A 17,806-nucleotide genomic window follows, 5' to 3' on the forward strand; every position below is an offset into this window, starting at 1 on the left:
GTGTATAATCCTTCTTACACAATGCCGGCGTCAAATTGCTGATGCTTAATTTTTGTACCATGTTCATTTATACATTTTGTATCTATGTTCATCTAGATATTTGACTGTAGTCTTTATTTTTGTAATGTCTTTCCCTGGTGTTGGTATTAAGGTAATGGCGACCTCATTGAATGAGTTGGTAAGTTTTCCCTCTGGTTTTATTTCTGGAAGTGAGTGTAGAGAATCGGTGTAACTTATTCTTTAAAACTTTTGTAGAATTTTCCCATAAAGGTTTCTGTTTTGGAGGGTTATTATTGGTTCAATGTATTAGGAAGTTACAAGCCTGTGAAGAGTGTCTGTTTCTTCAGTGAGTTTTATAGGCCATGTGATATTTCACAGCAACCCACTGTCTATGTCATTAATCATTATAAACACCCTTATAATTCTGTTAATTTACTGTTTTTATTTAGTTGTTTAGACGTGTTTTTGATTCTTGCACTGCTATTCGCCTCCCCCTCCAGAACATGCCTTCAGTGAGCACATAGCTCATCGTTGAATTTTGAATGAAAAGCTTCCACAGAAATCAAAGGAGACCCACACCCCATGTTTATGGACCAAAAGGCTCAATAGTGTGAAGAATCCATTCCCCCACAATTGGTGATTGGATTCCATTCCATCCCAATAAAACTCTCAGCAGGTATTTTTGTAGATTTTGACGAGCTGATTCTAAAGTTTAGATGGAAAACAAAGAAACCAGAAAAGCCACAAAAATTGTGAAGAGGAGCAAGTTTGGAACATACACATCACCCAACACTAAGACCTACTGTGACCTGCAGTAACAGGACCATGTGTGTTGGTGAGAGAACGGCACATGCTGTCGATGACGGAATAAGAAACCCAGGGATTGGCGGACACGGTGCCCGATCGGCTTCCGGGAAGGCCACAGGGACAGTGACGATTCTGACACAAAACACAGTCACTTCCAGGAACACATCAAGTTTGTTTATTGAAAAAGTATAATTTCTACCAACTCTGGCGTATTTGTGTTCCAGGACAACACAACCTCATAGGATAGAAAAGCCGAGCGTGGACATTGTGAACATAATCACAATCACATCTTCCGTCTTCAGGTCCCACAATGGACGCATTCCCACTTCCTCAATAACAACAAGAATTGGATGTAAAAACAGGAGGTGTCCAATCCTCACTGGAGTGTAGAGAGGACGAATGGGGCATCGTTCGGAGGAAAAGCGTTAATTTTCAATATTATGTTGGAGGCGCAGGGTGTTCTAGGCGGATGTTCTAGCAGCAAGAGGAATAGCATTGTCGGTAGCAGGATGGTCGGAAGGTACAGCAGCCACTGCCATAGCCAGAGCCGTAGCCACTGCCATAGCCAGAGCCGTAGCCACAGCCGTAGCCAGATCCATAGCCAGATCCGTAGCCACAGCCATAGCCACAGCCACAGCCATAGCCACAGCCATAGCCAGAGCCGTAGCCACAGCCGTAGCCACAGCCATATCTGGATCCATAGCCAGAGCCATAGCCACAGCCATATCTGGATCCATAGCCACAGCCGTAGCCGGAGCCATAGCCACAGCCGTAGCCACAGCCCCCGTAGGAGTTCCCGTAGTAGTTGCAGCACATGCTGGCAGAGGGTGAGGGTTGAGTTGAGGTGAAGAGGGACGTTTCTGAGTGTGAATGTTGCCTCCTCCCCTGGAAGCTTTATATTCTCCAGGAAGGGCCCGGGAATGCCATCGCGTCTGCGACTCACACAGGAAACATTCACTTCACGCCCGGTATGTGCAGGTCACTCCTGTCAGTGGATCATGAGAGGACTCGGTAGTTAACGACCATTAGTATAGAGTCTCTCACTTTTACTGGGAACCGTGCTTGTTTTGTGTCCCCTGGGCCTTGTCTTGAGCCAATGACACGTCAATGAGAACAGTGCCCATGGATGATCTACTCATCGGAACATGTGGTTTCAAAGCTCAGTCCAGGAGTCAAAGTTCTGGGGAGGGAGGGGCGTGTCTGTCTGGAATGAGCCTATTAAATGAGCTCCACTCAACGCTTTCACAGCTAAGGAATTGCTAATGAGTCCGTACTGGATCTCATTGGAGCGCAGTGCTGGGCTGCACTGACACTGAGCATTTCCTGGCCGAGGGCTCCTGTAAGTCCACACTCATGAGATGCTGGGTCGTGGTCTGTTTTACCCCGGGAGCCGCTCCCCAGGACATTGGTATCCGCTCTGGGGGGTCCTTCAGTTCTGCCCTGAGCACCAACCCCACAGTGTCCTCACAATGACATTGTTGAACGTGTTGTCAAGCACAGGTCCCCTCAGCCATTGCATCTATGTGATGCCCATGAAATTGTGAACGATTACGGACCACATCACATGGAAATTGAGGTACAAAAAGGTTAGGGAACTTACTAACATCCACGCAGCTCATGCAGCACCAACGTCACGTCTCTGTTCCTCTGTGTAATGTGACATACGTCCCCCTTTCTGATCATTGCAGATGTGAATAGTTGCCGTAACAGGGAGCTCATCATTTCCACAAGGATCCATTTTCTCGGTAAAGTTACCCTGTCATAAAGCCCCCGGTCACTTCTGAGTCTCATTCTTCCCGGGGACACTCTGGGTCCTGCATGAACTTTCCTTCAGCACCTTGTTCAGGAGCCAGTCCCCTCAGGCATGGCTGAGTGGGCCGCTCCCCCTCTCCCTGTTCCTCCAGGGGCTTTGTCTCTGACATCATCCCCGTGACTGGTCTCCTGACCCCAGTTGATGGGCAGACCTGACCCCCAGGTCACCCACGCCCCCTGCACCCCCCCAGGTCACGGAGAGGACCGCGAGGAGGCCTGTTGTAGTGACCGCACAGGAGCAGCAGGAGCAGCGCCCACCTGTGATCTCACAGGCCTTGTGTTGTCTGGGGTCTGGGCTCAGCCTGACTGGCATCTCCGCTCCGATTCTCACAAGGTCACACCCAAGGGGCCAGCCAGGACGCGGGGGAATCTGGTTGGGGTATCATTTAACTGGAGTTGCCCATTGACACCTCTGTCACTGAGTGTGCACGACACATATTTATCCTAAAAAGTTATCATTTTTAAAACTGAAATTCAATTTATTCACCTTGAACTTTTTATACCAGCCCCAAGCATAACAAGATCATAAAAGTGAGTTTTTCCTCCCAATGTGAGAGGCACGTGCTGGTCCTTCCCACGCTGCAAGGGAGGCCGTTCCACGTGGCTGGGTGTCCCTGGGGGTCAGCCTGGACGCTCACTGCCGCGCCTGCTGATGTCTTCCTGATGCCAAACTATTGCATCTCCTCGGGATAGAGGGAGCTGCTGCAACGCGGAGTCAGCATCTGGGCATCGTCTCCCATCCTCAAAGCTATTTCCCTTCGCAAGTGGTTGGCCGACTCTCATCCACCTCCTTCCTTTTTAAGCTAGAAGTTTGTCTCTTCTTCAGGAAGATTCCCAGCCCTTCTCTCTTCTTACTCTTCATCCTGGCCTCTCCTCTGACTTCTTCCTCTGTATTTCCCAAGCACCCCTGTGTGAAGTCATGTCATAGCAATCATTCGATCTTTATAGCTTGTGATTTATTTGCGTTTCCCACACTGTTAGAAAGCAGGGATCACATACGTTCGTTCTCTGTTCATAGCACACAATGAAATGTCCTCTGTTAAGAGGTTAATAAATGTTCAGCGAATGAGACTACGCATAGATCTCACTCATAAAAATCGGTTCTATTTCTTCAGGAATAGCCTCCCTGTGCTGATGACCGTGGCTTCATCGTGCGAATTGAGTTTGTTCTCCAACTGGTTCCTTCCCTCGATATTGTGCTGGCTGTTCTGGGCCCCCTTCGCCATGGAAACTTTCTAATCACTTTGGTGAAATCCACACAACAACAGGCTGGAACTTTGAGTGGATTTGCAGGGAATCTAAGAACTATCTCCAGAGTATTGAGTCTTCAAATCCGTAAACATAGAATAGCTCTTCATTTAGTTCTTCCCTAATTTCCTACGTCAGAGTTTTATGTTTTTGCTCATATAGATCATGTACACATTTCTTTTAGATTTATATCTAAGTATTTTATATTTTGGCTGCTATAGTTCATGCTATTATTGTCTAATTTCATATTAATATGTAGAAAAGCAACTGACTTTTGTATATTGACCTTGTATACTCTATCCTTGCTTCAATCACCTGTTACTTACAGACTTTTTTTTTTTTGGATTTTCTACTGAGACAATCATGCCCATGTAGAAAAAGACAGTTTTCTTTCTTTTTTCTTTCTTCCTCCCTTCCTTCCTTCCTTTCATTCTTCTTTCCTTTCTTTCTCTGTCTCATAAGTATGATTTTTATTTCTTTATCTTGTATTATTGCATCAGCACGGTCTTCCAATATGACACTGAGGAGAAACATGGAGAGAGAACTTCCTTGCCTCGCTCCTGATCACAGCGGAAAATGTCTGGTTTCTCGCTGTTACGTGTGCGTGATGCTGCTAATAGGATTTGTGTACATATTATATTCTCCACCAAGTTGAGGAAGTTTCCTTTTTTCCTGATTACGGGAACATTTTATTCATGACTGGATGTTGGATCTTGTCACATGCTTTCTCTGCTTTTATTGAACCGATCATGTGATTTTTCTTCTTCAGGCTGCTCATGTAATAAATTACATGAATTCATTTTTGAGCACTGAACCAGCCTTGCATAATTGGGGTATATCTCACTAGGTGGATGTGTATAATCCTTCTTACACAATGCCGGCGTCAAATTGCTGATGCTTAATTTTTGTACCATGTTCATTTATACCTTTTGTATCTATGTTCATCTAGATATTTGTCTGTAGTCTTTATTTTTGTAATGTCTTTCCCTGGTGTTGGTATTAAGGTAATGGCGACCTCATTGAGTGAGTTGGTAAGTTTTCCCTCTGGTTTTATTTCTGAAGGTGATTGTAGAGAATTGGTGTAACTTATTCTTTAAAACTTTTGGAGAATTTTCCCGTAAAGCTTTCTGTTTTGGAGGGTTATTATTGGTTCAGTGTATTTAGAAGTTACAAGCCTGTGAAGAGTGTCTGTTTCTTCAGTGAGTTTTATAGGCCATGTGATATTTCACAGCAACCCACTGTCTATGTCATTAACCATTATAAACACCCTTATAATTCTGTTAATTTACTGTTTTTATTTAGTTGTTTAGACGTGTTTTTGATTCTTGCACTGCTATTCGCCTCCCCCTCCAGAACATGCCTTCAGTGAGCACAGAGCTCATTGTTGAATTTTGAATGAAAAGCTTCAACAGAAATCAAAGGAGACCCACACCCCATGTATATGGACCAAAAGGCTCAATAGTGTGAGGAATCCATTCCCCCACAATTGGTGATTGGATTCCATTCAATCCCAATAAAACTCTCAGCAGGTATTTTTGTAGATTTTGACGAGCTGATTCTAAAGTTTAGGTGGAAAACAAAGAAACCAGAAGAGCCACGAAAATTGTGAAGAGGAGCAAGTTTGGAACAAGCACATCACCCAACACTAAGACCTACTGTGACCTGCAGTAAACAAGACCATGTATGTTGGTGAGAGAATGGCACATGCAGTCGATGTCGGAATAAGAAACCCAGGATCGGCGGACACGGTGCCCGATCGGCTTCTGGGAAGCCCACAGGGACAGTGATGATTCTGACACAAACACAGTTACTTCTAGGAACACATCACATTTGTTTATTGAAAAAGTATAATTTCTTCCAACTCTGGCGTATTTGTGTTCCAGGACAACACAACCTCATAGGATAGAAAAGCCGAGCGTGGACATTGTGAACGTAATCACAATCACATCTTCCGTCTTCAGGTCCACAATGGACGCATTCCCACTTCCTCAATAACAACAAGAAGTGGATGTAAAAACAGGAGGTGTCCAATCCTCACTGGAGTGTAGAGATGACGAATGGGGCATGTTCTAGCAGCAAGTGGAATAGCATTGTCGGTAGCAGCATGGTCTGAAGGTACAGCAGCCACAGCCATAGCCAGAGCCATAACCACAGCCATAGCCAGATCCATATCCACAGCCATATCTGGATCCATAGCCACAGCCGTAGCCAGAGCCATAGCCACAGCCGTAGCCAGATCCATAGCCACAGCCATAGCCAGAGCCATATCCACAGCCATATCTGGATCCATAGCCACAGCCGTAGCCAGAGCCATAGCCACAGCCATAGCCACAGCCGTAGCCACAGCCCCCGTAGGAGTTCCCGTAGTAGTTGCAGCACATGCTGGCAGAGGGTGAGGGTTGGGTTGAGGTGAAGAGGGACGTTTCTGAGTGTGAATGTTGCCTCCTCCCCTGGAAGCTTTATATCCGCCAGGAAGGGCCCGGGAATGCCATCGCGTCTGTGACTCACACAGGAAACATTCACTTCACGCCCGGTATGTGCAGGTCACTCCTGTCAGTGGATCATGAGAGGACTCGGTAGTTAACGACCATTAGTATAGAGTCTCTCACTTTTACTGGGAACCGTGCTTGTTTTGTGTCCCCTGGGCCTTGTCTTGAGCCAATGACACGTCAATGAGAACAGTGCCCATCGACGATCTACTCATCGGAACACGTGGTTTCAAAGCTAAGTCCAGGAGTCAAAGTTCTGGGGAGGGAGGGGCGTGTCTGTCTGGAATGAGCCTATTAAATGAGCTCCACTCAACGCTTTCACAGCTAAGGAATTGCTAATGAGTCCGTACTGGATCTCATTGGAGCGCAGTGCTGGGCTGCACTGACACTGAGCATTTCCTGGCCGAGGGCTCCTGTAAGTCCACACTCATGAGATGCTGGGTCGTGGCCTGTTTTACTCCGGGAGCCGCTCCCCAGGACATTGGTGTCCGCTCTGGGGGGTCCTTCAGTTCTACCCAGAGCACCAAGCCCACAGTGTCCTCACAATAACATTGTTGAACGTGTTGTCAAGCACAGGTCCCCTCAGCCATTGCATCTATGTGATGCCCATGAAATTGTGAACGATTACGGACCACATCACATGGAAATTGAGGTACAAAAAGGTTAGGGAACTTACTAACATCCACGCAGCTCATGCAGCACCAACGTCACGTCTCTGTTCCTCTGTGTAATGTGACATACGTCCCCCTTTCTGATCATTGCAGATGTGAATAGTTGCCGTAACAGGGAGCTCATCATTTCCACAAGGATCCATTTTCTCGGTAAAGTTACCCTGTCATAAAGCCCCCGGTCACTTCTGAGTCTCTCATTCTTCCCGGGGACACTCTGGGTCCTGCATGAACTTTCCTTCAGCACCTTGTTCAGGAGCCAGTCCCCTCAGGCATGGCTGAGTGGGCCGCTCCCCCTCTCCCTGTTCCTCCAGGGGCTTTGTCTCTGACATCATCCCCGTGACTGGTCTCCTGACCCCAGTTGATGGGCAGACCTGACCCCCAGGTCACCCACGCCCCCTGCACCCCCCCAGGTCACGGAGAGGACCGCGAGGAGGCCTGTTGTAGTGACCACACAGGAGCAGCAGGAGCAGTGCCCACCTGTGATCTCACAGGCCTTGTGTTGTCTGGGGTCTGGGCTCAGCCTGACTGGCATCTCCGCTCCGATTCTCACAAGGTCACACCCAAGGGGCCAGCCAGGACGCGGGGGAATCTGGTTGGGGTATCATTTAACTGGAGTTGCCCATTGACACCTCTGTCACTGAGTGTGCACGACACATATTTATCCTAAAAAGTTATCATTTTTAAAACTGAAATTCAATTTATTCACCTTGAACTTTTTATACCAGCCCCAAGCATAACAAGATCATAAAAGTGAGTTTTTCCTCCCAATGTGAGAGGCACGTGCTGGTCCTTCCCACGCTGCAAGGGAGGCCGTTCCACGTGGCTGGGTGTCCCTGGGGGTCAGCCTGGACGCTCACTGCCGCGCCTGCTGATGTCTTCCTGATGCCAAACTATTGCATCTCCTCGGGATAGAGGGAGCTGCTGCAACGCGGAGTCAGCATCTGGGCATCGTCTCCCATCCTCAAAGCTATTTCCCTTCGCAAGTGGTTGGCCGACTCTCATCCACCTCCTTCCTTTTTAAGCTAGAAGTTTGTCTCTTCTTCAGGAAGATTCCCAGCCCTTCTCTCTTCTTACTCTTCATCCTGGCCTCTCCTCTGACTTCTTCCTCTGTATTTCCCAAGCACCCCTGTGTGAAGTCATGTCATAGCAATCATTCGATCTTTATAGCTTGTGATTTATTTGCGTTTCCCACACTGTTAGAAAGCAGGGATCACATACGTTCGTTCTCTGTTCATAGCACACAATGAAATGTCCTCTGTTAAGAGGTTAATAAATGTTCAGCGAATGAGACTACGCATAGATCTCACTCATAAAAATCGGTTCTATTTCTTCAGGAATAGCCTCCCTGTGCTGATGACCGTGGCTTCATCGTGCGAATTGAGTTTGTTCTCCAACTGGTTCCTTCCCTCGATATTGTGCTGGCTGTTCTGGGCCCCCTTCGCCATGGAAACTTTCTAATCACTTTGGTGAAATCCACACAACAACAGGCTGGAACTTTGAGTGGATTTGCAGGGAATCTAAGAACTATCTCCAGAGTATTGAGTCTTCAAATCCGTAAACATAGAATAGCTCTTCATTTAGTTCTTCCCTAATTTCCTACGTCAGAGTTTTATGTTTTTGCTCATATAGATCATGTACACATTTCTTTTAGATTTATATCTAAGTATTTTATATTTTGGCTGCTATAGTTCATGCTATTATTGTCTAATTTCATATTAATATGTACAAAAGCAACTGACTTTTGTATATTGACCTTGTATACTCTATCCTTGCTTCAATCACCTGTTACTTACAGACTTTTTTTTTTTTGGATTTTCTACTGAGACAATCATGCCCATGTAGAAAAAGACAGTTTTCTTTCTTTTTTCTTTCTTCCTCCCTTCCTTCCTTCCTTTCATTCTTCTTTCCTTTCTTTCTCTGTCTCATAAGTATGATTTTTATTTCTTTATCTTGTATTATTGCATCAGCACGGTCTTCCAATATGACACTGAGGAGAAACATGGAGAGAGAACTTCCTTGCCTCGCTCCTGATCACAGCGGAAAATGTCTGGTTTCTCGCTGTTACGTGTGCGTGATGCTGCTAAGAGGATTTGTGTACATATTATATTCTCCATCAAGTTGAGGAAGTTTCTATTTTTCTGATTACGGGAACATTTTATTCATGACTGGATGTTGGATCATGTCACATGCTTTCTCTGTTTTTATTGAACCGATCATGTGATTTTTCTTCTTCAGGCTGCTCATGTAATAAATTACATGAATTCATTTTTGAGCACTGAACCGGCCTTGCATAATTGGGGTATATCTCACTAGGTGGATGTGTATAATCCTTCTTACACAATGCCCGAGTCAAATTGCTGATGCTTAATTTTTGTACCATGTTCATTTATACCTTTTGTATCTATGTTCATCTAGATATTTGACTGTAGTCTTTATTTTTGTAATGTCTTTCCCTGGTGTTGGTATTAAGGTAATGGCGACCTCATTGAATGAGTTGGTAAGTTTTCCCTCTGGTTTTATTTCTGGAGGTGATTGTAGAGAATTGGTGTAACTTATTCCTTAAAACTTTTGTAGAATTTTCCTGTGAAGCTTTCTGTTTTGGAGGGTTATTATTGGTTCAATGTATTCGGAAGTTACAAGCCTGTGAAGAGTGTCTGTTTCTTCAGTGAGTTTTATAGGCCACATGATATTTCATAGCAACCCACTGTGTATGTCATTAATCATTATAAACACCCTTATAATTCTGTTAATTTACTGTTTTTATTTAGTTGTTTAGACATGTTTTTGATTCTTGCACTGCTATTCGCCTCCCCCTCCAGAACATGCTTTCAGTGAGCACAGAGCTCATTGTTGAATTCTGAATGAAAAGCCTCCACAGAAATCAAAGGAGACCCACACCCCATGTTTATGGACCAGAGACTCAATAGTGTGAGGAATCCATTCCCCCACAATTGGTGATTGGATTCCATTCAATCCCAATAAAACTCTCAGCAGGTATTTTTGTAGATTTTGACAAGCTGATTCTAAAGTTTAGATGGAAAACAAAGAAACCAGAAGAGCCACAAAAATTGTGAAGAGGAGCAAGTTTGGAACATACACATCACCCAACACTAAGACCTACTGTGACCTGCAGTAACAGGACCATGTATGTTGGTGAGAGAATGGCACATGCAGTCGATGTCGGAATAAGAAACCCAGGGATTGGCGGACACGGTGTCCGATCGGCTTCTGGGAAGCCCACAGGGACAGTGACGATTCTGACACAAAACACAGTTACTTCCAGGAACACATCACGTTTGTTTATTGAAAAAGTATAATTTCTTTCAACTCTGGCGTATTTGTGTTCCAGGACAACAGAACTTCATAGGATAGAAAAACAGAGCGTGGACATTGTGAACGTAATCACAATCACATCTTCGTCTTCAGGTCCACAATGGACGCATTCCCACTTCCTCAATAACAACAAGAAGTGGATGTAAAAACAGGAGGTGTCCAATCCTCACTGGAGTGTAGAGATGACGAATGAGGGCATCGTTCAGAGGAAAAGCATTAATTTTAAATATTATGTTGGAGGCGCAGGGTGTTCTAGGCGGATGTTCTAACAGCAAGAGGAATAGCATTGTCGGTAGCAGCATGGTCGGAAGGTACAGCAGCCACTGCCATAGCCAGAGCCGTAGCCACAGCCATAGCCAGAGCCGTAGCCACAGCCATAGCCAGAGCCGTAGCCACAGCCGTAGCCACAGCCGTAGCCAGAGCCGTAGCCACAGCCATAGCCAGAGCCATAGCCACAGCCATATCTGGATCCATAGCCACAGCCATAGCCAGAGCCGTAACCATAGTCACAGCCGTAGCCACAGCCCCGGTAGGAGTTCCCGTAGTAGTTGCAGCACATGCTGGCAGAGGGTGAGGGTTGAGTTGAGGTGAAGAGAGACGTTTCTGAGTGTGAATATTGCCTCCTCTCCTGGAAGCTTTATATCCGCCAGGAAGGGCCCGGGAATGCCATTGCGTCTGTGACTCACACAGGAAACATTCACTTAACGCCCGGTATGTGCAGGTCACTCCTGTCAGTGGATCATGAGAGGACTCGGTAGTTAACGACCATTAGTATAGAGTCTCTCACTGTTACTGGGAACCGTGTTTGTTTTGTGTCCCCTGGGCCTTGTCTTGAGCCAATGACAGGTCAATGAGAACAGTGCCCATGGATGATCTACTCATCGGAACATGTGGTTTCAAAGCTCAGTCCAGGAGTCAAAGTTCTGGGGAGGGAGGGGCGTGTCTGTCTGGAATGAGCCTATTAAATGAGCTCCACTCAACGCTTTCACAGCTAAGGAATTGCTAATGAGTCCGTACTGGATCTCATTGGAGCGCAGTGCTGGGCTGCACTGACACTGAGCATTTCCTGGCAGAGGCTTCCTGTAAGTCCACACTCATGGTGATATTTTACCCCAGAGCAAGTCCCCAGGACATTGGTATCCGCTCTTGGGGGTCCTTCAGTTCTACCCAGAGCACCAACCCCACAGTGTCCTCACAATGACATTGTTGAACGTGTTGTCGAGCACAGGTCCCCTCAGCCATTGCATCTCTGTGATGCCCATGAAATTGTGACAAATTAGGGACTTTATCACATGGAAATCGAGGTACAAAAAGTTTAGGGAACTTACTAACATCCACACAGCTCATGCAGCACCAAGATCACGTCTCTGTTCCTCTGTGTAATGGGATCTACGTCCCCCTTTCTAATCATTGGAGACGTGAGCACGGCTGGATCTCTGTGCTCAGCAGATGGTTAAACCCGCCTCTCTGGTGGGCTCCCCAGAAGACAGCAGCCACGGCTCTTCTCTTGCTGGGTCCTTCCGGCTTCTCTTTTAGGTCCCCGACTCTTTCCTTCTCTCCATCGGCCCCCCGTCTGTCAGCACCGTCACCATCCCCGTCTCAGGAGCCTTGGAGGCCGTGGTTCTGGCACTAAATCCACTCTGCACCTGCCCCGGGAACGTAGAACTATCATGTGGACCAGCAGCTCGTCACACTGTCCCCACCGTCCCTCCCTCCACCCGCTCTGCCCTGAGCAGCCCCGATGCACACCTGTCAGTATCCGCACCTGCTCCTCTTCCACAAACAAAACCCAGGACCCCACTGGCCTGTCGTCCGGTCCTCCCATCTCCCTCCCCCCACGCCGTCTACACGCAGAGCGAGGTTTTCCCATCTCTTTGTGACCTGTCCTGTGTTGACTTGATTTCCCACCTGTGCTGAGGTTCCCATGGATCGCCTGTGATTACTGTCTCTCACGCCGTCTTTAATCCTCAAGGTCCTGGTTTGGGCGGAAAGTACACGTGTGTCTCGTCGATCACATGTCTTTCACAGGCTCCTTCTCCTTCCGCCGCCCACACTGTCAGCTCTCGCCTGAGCTTTCATTCAAGTCTTCTCGCTCCAAACTCCGCTCCTCCCAGCTGCTGGGAGCATGGGCCAGGCCTGTGGGCCGGGCCACTGGTCACCTGGCGGCCAGGGGTCCTTGTCTGGCAGGTCCTGGTGCGGCTGGAGTGTCCTGCCTGTCCTCGGCCTCCTCCCTCCCTGCGGTGACACCCCCTCCCCGTTCCCTGCGGTGACACCCCCTCCCCCGCTCCCCACTGTCCAGGGCTTCCTGCTGCCCCTGCCCTTTGCTGCCTGCAATCCAGCTGCTTATTTCATGGAGAAAAGAGCATCTACCAGGAGCACCCCGACTGCCCTCTCCCCGCACACCCACCTCCATTCATGCCCCCCCCGCAACCCCCAGCCCAGCCTCCCAGCCTCCCAGCCCCGTCTCAGAGGAAACTGTCCTCCCTCCGTCCAGACACGTCTTCGTGTTGCGGTGAATGGGACCCTCCAGCGTCCAGCTCGACAGATCCTTTCTCCGTCTCCTGCACTTTCAGCTCCTTTTCCCACTGACACCCCTTTAGGCTACAGACTTGCTCGGGCTCTGATACTGAAGGTGTCCCAGCCCCGGGCGCTCTCAGCTCCTCTTCTCAACTCCTCTTCCATCGCAGCTGTCGGATCGAGTTCTCTCAGGCTCCCATTCGTCTTCGGTCCGTGCCAACCTGCCTCCTGTTCTCGCTGCCACCCCAGGTGTCCTCGCTCAGCCCCCAGGCTGTCCTCCCTCAGCCCCCAGGGTGTCCTCCCTCAGCCCCCAGGTATCCTCCCTCAGCCCCCAGGGTGTCCTCCCTTAGCCCCCAGGTGTCCTCGCTCAGCCCCCAGGCTGTCCTCGCTCAGCCCCCAGGGTGTCCTCCCTCAGCCCCCAGGGTGTCCTCCCTCAGCCCCCAGGCTGTCCTCCCTCAGCCCCCAGGTGTCCTCGCTCAGCCCCCAGGCTGTCCTCCCTCAGCCCCCAGGGTGTCCTCCCTCAGCCCCCAGGTGTCCTCCCTCAGCCCCCAGGCTGTCCTCCCTCAGCCCCCAGGGTGTCCTCGCTCAGCCCCCAGGGTGTCCTCCCTCAGCCCCCAGGGTGTCCTCCCTCAGCCCCCAGGGTGTCCTCGCTCAGCCCCCAGGGTGTCCTCCCTCAGCCCCCAGGTGTCCTCCCTCAGCCCCCAGGGTGTCCTCGCTCAGCCCCCAGGGTGTCCTCGCTCAGCCCCAGCAGCCCCCACGCCGTCTCCGCGCCTTGTCTTGCGTTTGTCCTCTGCTTTGTGGCCTTGGGCTCCGTGGCCGCGTCTCCCCTTGGCTCCCGTTTTGTGCTTTTCCTGATTTCATGTCCTGCTTCCGCTGCTGCCTCCATCCCACCTGGAGGGTGTGCTGCCTCCAGCCGGGCTGTGCCCTGTGGCTCCGGCCCGTCACTGACTACACACAGTCCAGCCTCAGGCACAGGACACACGGCCCGGTCAGTGATAAGCCGTTGGTTCCCGGCGACTCTCCCGCAGGCCGGCAGCCACCCTGCCTGCTTCCCGCCAGCATTGCTGAGTGACAGGCCCCCCGCTGCTCGCTGGTGGAACCCAGGGCGTCCGTGACGATGCCTCCCCTCCGTCTGCCGGCCTCCGTCAAAGGTTCAGCCTCAACCTGAGCCTCCCAGCAGCTGAGAGTGGCCTTGTCTGCCTCCCGCGCCTCCTGCTTAGTTACGGGGTCACAGAGGCCCAGGGGTCTCCCCGCGCACACAGACCCTGGAGTTCGGTTAACATCTGTTTACGCTGTTTATTTTAGGGCCAGGCCCCTGGGGGTTACTGAGTCACCAGTTCACACACAGCGCATGAGCTGAGCCTCTCACACAACGAGGAGTAAGACAGAGTCCCCCCGAGAGAGCTCAGAGCCAGGGGTGCACGGGAGCCTGCCCGCCAGGCGAGTCTCAAGGGAGGAGCACAGGAGCGGAGGGCGAGGGACAGACGTCAGAGCGACGGGCAGGGGGTATGTCGCCCGGAGGGGAAACCCACAGGGTGGCCCCGGCGACAGCGGTGCGGGGGCCGGTGAGGACGGGATGGGAGGTCGCTCGGGGTGGAGGGACGAGCACACGGAGAGGCACAGCCCCGCAGAGCGGCTTTTCCATGAACATAGAGGGAAGCGTCCCTCTGAGTGTCCCGTCTCGCCTCGTCTGTGTCTGTATCCTTGGCCGTTAGCAGCGTTTTCATAACAGAGGGCTGGCTCCGCACTGAACAAATGAGTTAACAAATGAGTGAAAAAACCGTCAATATAGGAATCATATCCATAAAATGGGGGCAGCAGTAGGTTTACAGTTGTTCGTTGGGAAAAGAATACGATGGTTTATTGTGAGAATAAACTGTTTTGTGGACTCACAACTGTAAACCTACTTTTGCCCGCCCTGTATATGTAGCGACAATGACGATGATGACGATGATGATGATGACGATGATGACGATGATGACGATGATGATGACTATGCGACTGAAAATACCAACCCACGCGCGGAGGTGCCTCCACACCGAGAACCAGGTTCCGCGTGGCCCTGCGTGACTGACACTCATCGCCCCCAATCACAACAAGCTTTCCGTCTCCCGTGGTCACAGCAAAACCAGCGCCAGGGCCAAGCCGTAGCCTCGCCCTCCCTCCCACACCCGCCCCGGCCGTGGGATCGCACCCGTCAGACCAGCTCTGCCGCACCCTTATATTTACTTACTTATTTATTTTTTAAATATGTTTTTATTGATTTCAGAGAGGAAGGGAGAGGAAGGGAGAGAGAAGCATCCATGATGAGAGAGAAGCACCGATCGGCTGCCTCCTGCACGCCTCCTGCTGGGGATCGGCCTGCAGCCCGGCCTGTGCCCTGACCGAATCGAACTGTGCCTTCCTGGTTCATGGGTAGACGCTCAGCCACTGAGCCAGGCCCGGCTCCGCTGCCTCCTTTAATGCTGAGCTCCCCTGGGCTGGGATTTCTATTTTCTGTTTCACGCCCGTGTAGCTGCTGTTCTTCCCTTGTAGCAGGAGATGGGAAACCCCTGTAGGCGTCTTGCGGTCCCAGGCGCTCAGCTCACCTGCCTCCTGGGCTAGAGGAAGATGCCCGACTCGCAGTGGTTTGGAGGGCGACCAGGAGCACCTCCAGCGGGTGCTCCGAACTGGATCTTCCCAGGTGGTTAGTGGAGCAAATTTCCAGACATGCGATCCCATCAGATCCAAAGAAGTGTGTGTGCGGGGGTGGGGGGGGTGGGGGTCCCCGACTATGTCAACTCTCCGTGTTCCCGGGGAGGAAGGTGGTCGTCGGAAGGGAAGACGAAGCTGAAGAAGGCGAGCGGGGGCCTCACTGCGCAGGTCTGGCGCGGAGCTCCCGCCTGCTGTGTGTGCTTGGGGCCGATTACTCAGCCTCTCTGTGCCTCAACTGCTCAATTTGCTAAACTGGGGGCATGTCTGTCCCTTAGGGTTTCGTGACACGTTAATGAGAGAAGATACAAAGTCATCCCCAACAATGGTAGCTCCCCGGTGGTTCTGGACACTGAGAACGGCAGTTATAGCTTCGGAGCCAGTAGGATAACGACTCTTCTGGAATCGGACACGCCCGCTCTACCATCGCCGCTGCCATGCCGACCGAGAGCTGGCTTTGGCATTGATGCCTCGCTACGGCGACAGAACCACAACTGCACGTGATGCATAGACAGCCATGCATAGGTTTCATGTTATGTCTGTGATCACTGCCGTGCACATACGTGTCTGCTGTCCTACACATCCTACTTCTTAAGTCAAAACATCACTTTTCCTTTTGGCCAACGTGAGCTGCCTTGTCACGGAGGCTGCTGAAGGCCAGGCAGGCCGAGCGGGTTCGGTGGCCAAACTCCAGCAAAGCCTTGCGGTGCGGATGCCTCCGGAGGGGAAGGCGTTTGCGGGAAGGAGCCCCGTCTAGTCCGGCTCCTCAGCGTCAGGCTCAGGTAGGTGGCAGGTCCCGTCAGCGCCTCGGGAACAAGTCCGTGTGGCAGGGGCTGACATGACCAAGTCCGAGGGGGTGACCTATGGCACACAGCCAGCTCGTTCGTACAGAATAAGACGCGATTGCTGCAGAAACGGCAGTGCTGGAGTGTGCGTGGTGTGTGAACCCTCCTTAGAGTGAACCCACGTGGAACCACATTATAGTCAGACCGATTAATTTAGAGACAAATGACTGTCACAGGCCCATGTTGTCACCACCTCATCGCTGTTCCATACGGGAATGGAGTGATAACCAGACACTGGCTTGTTCATTTCCTCCGAGAAGCCGCTGTCAGGAAGGCCACCGGGCTTCCTGCTTCCCCGCGAGGAGCGGCGAGGCTGGGAATGAGGAGAAAGTCGTGTTCTGAGCAGGAGTCAGAAGGCCGGGAATTCCACAACCTGGACGTTTAACAGCATCAGCCCAGGACGCCTTCCTCACACACGTGCCATCCCCATGTGACCAGAAGCACTTTAAGCCCCACACGGAGGCCACTTCGCCCTGAAGGCGACTGTGAGAATCACATCTACAATTTCCAATCATTTTGTACATTGAAGGGTCCATAACTTCCAGAACTTCGTGACCATGATGGAGGCCTCGTTACCGTATTGTTCCCAGAGTAGTCTTTATCTCACCCGTAGTAATTCCAGCAAATTAACATCGTTACTTCGTGCACTTGGAGTAGCTACCACTAGGTGTCAGTAGCAGTCATTTGCTTTCATCAGGAAAAAGGTAAACTTTTATTAAAAAAAAAAAAGATAGCCAAATAGTTAAAAGGCAAAACAGGATAAAAACAAGAGAACCAAAAGTCTTCTGAAATAAAGAATAAATGGAAAGGATTCCCTGGCCCAAATGTATTGCTGCACATTGAAAACAGGGCAATCTATGCGTATAAAGCCCAGCAACCGGAATGGTGGAAGGACCAGAAGGACCAGAATGATCAGTGGCTATGGCGCACACTGTGGCAGCCAACTGGCCTGATCCGGACCCCGGTCGGCGCCCCCTCCTGGCCGCCCAGCCCCTGGTCAGCCCCCAACACCTTTGTTGTGAGCCCTTTCGTGAGCCAAATTAAGAAACGCCCACTGATTTGATTAGTGAGTCAACATTCAGATTGAGTCACTACTGACTCAGTAAACTTGGCCGGAGGAAGTGGGGAGAAGGAAGGAGTTGGGAAGGAGAAAGGGGCAGGGAAGGAGGCCGTAACTGACACAGCGGCTCAAAGACAGGAGCCCTAAGGTCCGAGTGAGGTCACCACGCCCAAATTGAAAGCACATGTATGAAGTCCAGGAGTGACGGGAAAACCCAGGTTCAGCCTCAGAAAGCAGAGGTCACATTAAGAGAATCACACCAACCACAGAAGGAGCTGCCCTTCCCCGTGGCTGGCCCTGCCCCCGATCGGCCCCCAACACCCCAATCAGGGC

General features: G+C 50.3%; 3 protein-coding genes across 3 annotated transcripts; all 3 read right to left on the bottom strand.

The window, feature by feature from the left end:
• Positions 1-1,281: 1,281 nt before the first annotated feature.
• LOC139002726 (keratin-associated protein 21-1-like) lies at positions 1,282-1,623 on the bottom strand. The gene has a single exon (XM_070403798.1). It carries the CDS (start codon positions 1,621-1,623, stop codon positions 1,282-1,284), a length of 342 nt encoding a protein of 113 aa, XP_070259899.1.
• Positions 1,624-5,936: 4,313 nt separating this feature from the next.
• Positions 5,937-6,248, bottom strand: LOC139002727 (keratin-associated protein 21-1-like). The gene has a single exon (XM_070403799.1). It carries the CDS (start codon positions 6,246-6,248, stop codon positions 5,937-5,939), a length of 312 nt encoding a protein of 103 aa, XP_070259900.1.
• Positions 6,249-10,625: 4,377 nt separating this feature from the next.
• LOC139002728 (keratin-associated protein 21-1-like) lies at positions 10,626-10,919 on the bottom strand. Its single transcript, XM_070403800.1, has one exon. The coding sequence runs from the start codon at positions 10,917-10,919 to the stop codon at positions 10,626-10,628; it is 294 nt and encodes a 97-aa protein (XP_070259901.1).
• Between the last annotated feature and the right edge of the window lie 6,887 nt (positions 10,920-17,806).

The sequence above is a fragment of the Myotis yumanensis genome, unplaced genomic scaffold (genome assembly GCF_028538775.1).
Source record: "Myotis yumanensis isolate MYYU_CA2020_CCGP unplaced genomic scaffold, mMyoYum1.0.hap1 SCAF_2, whole genome shotgun sequence".
In the NCBI taxonomy this organism is placed as follows: Eukaryota; Metazoa; Chordata; class Mammalia; order Chiroptera; family Vespertilionidae; genus Myotis; species Myotis yumanensis.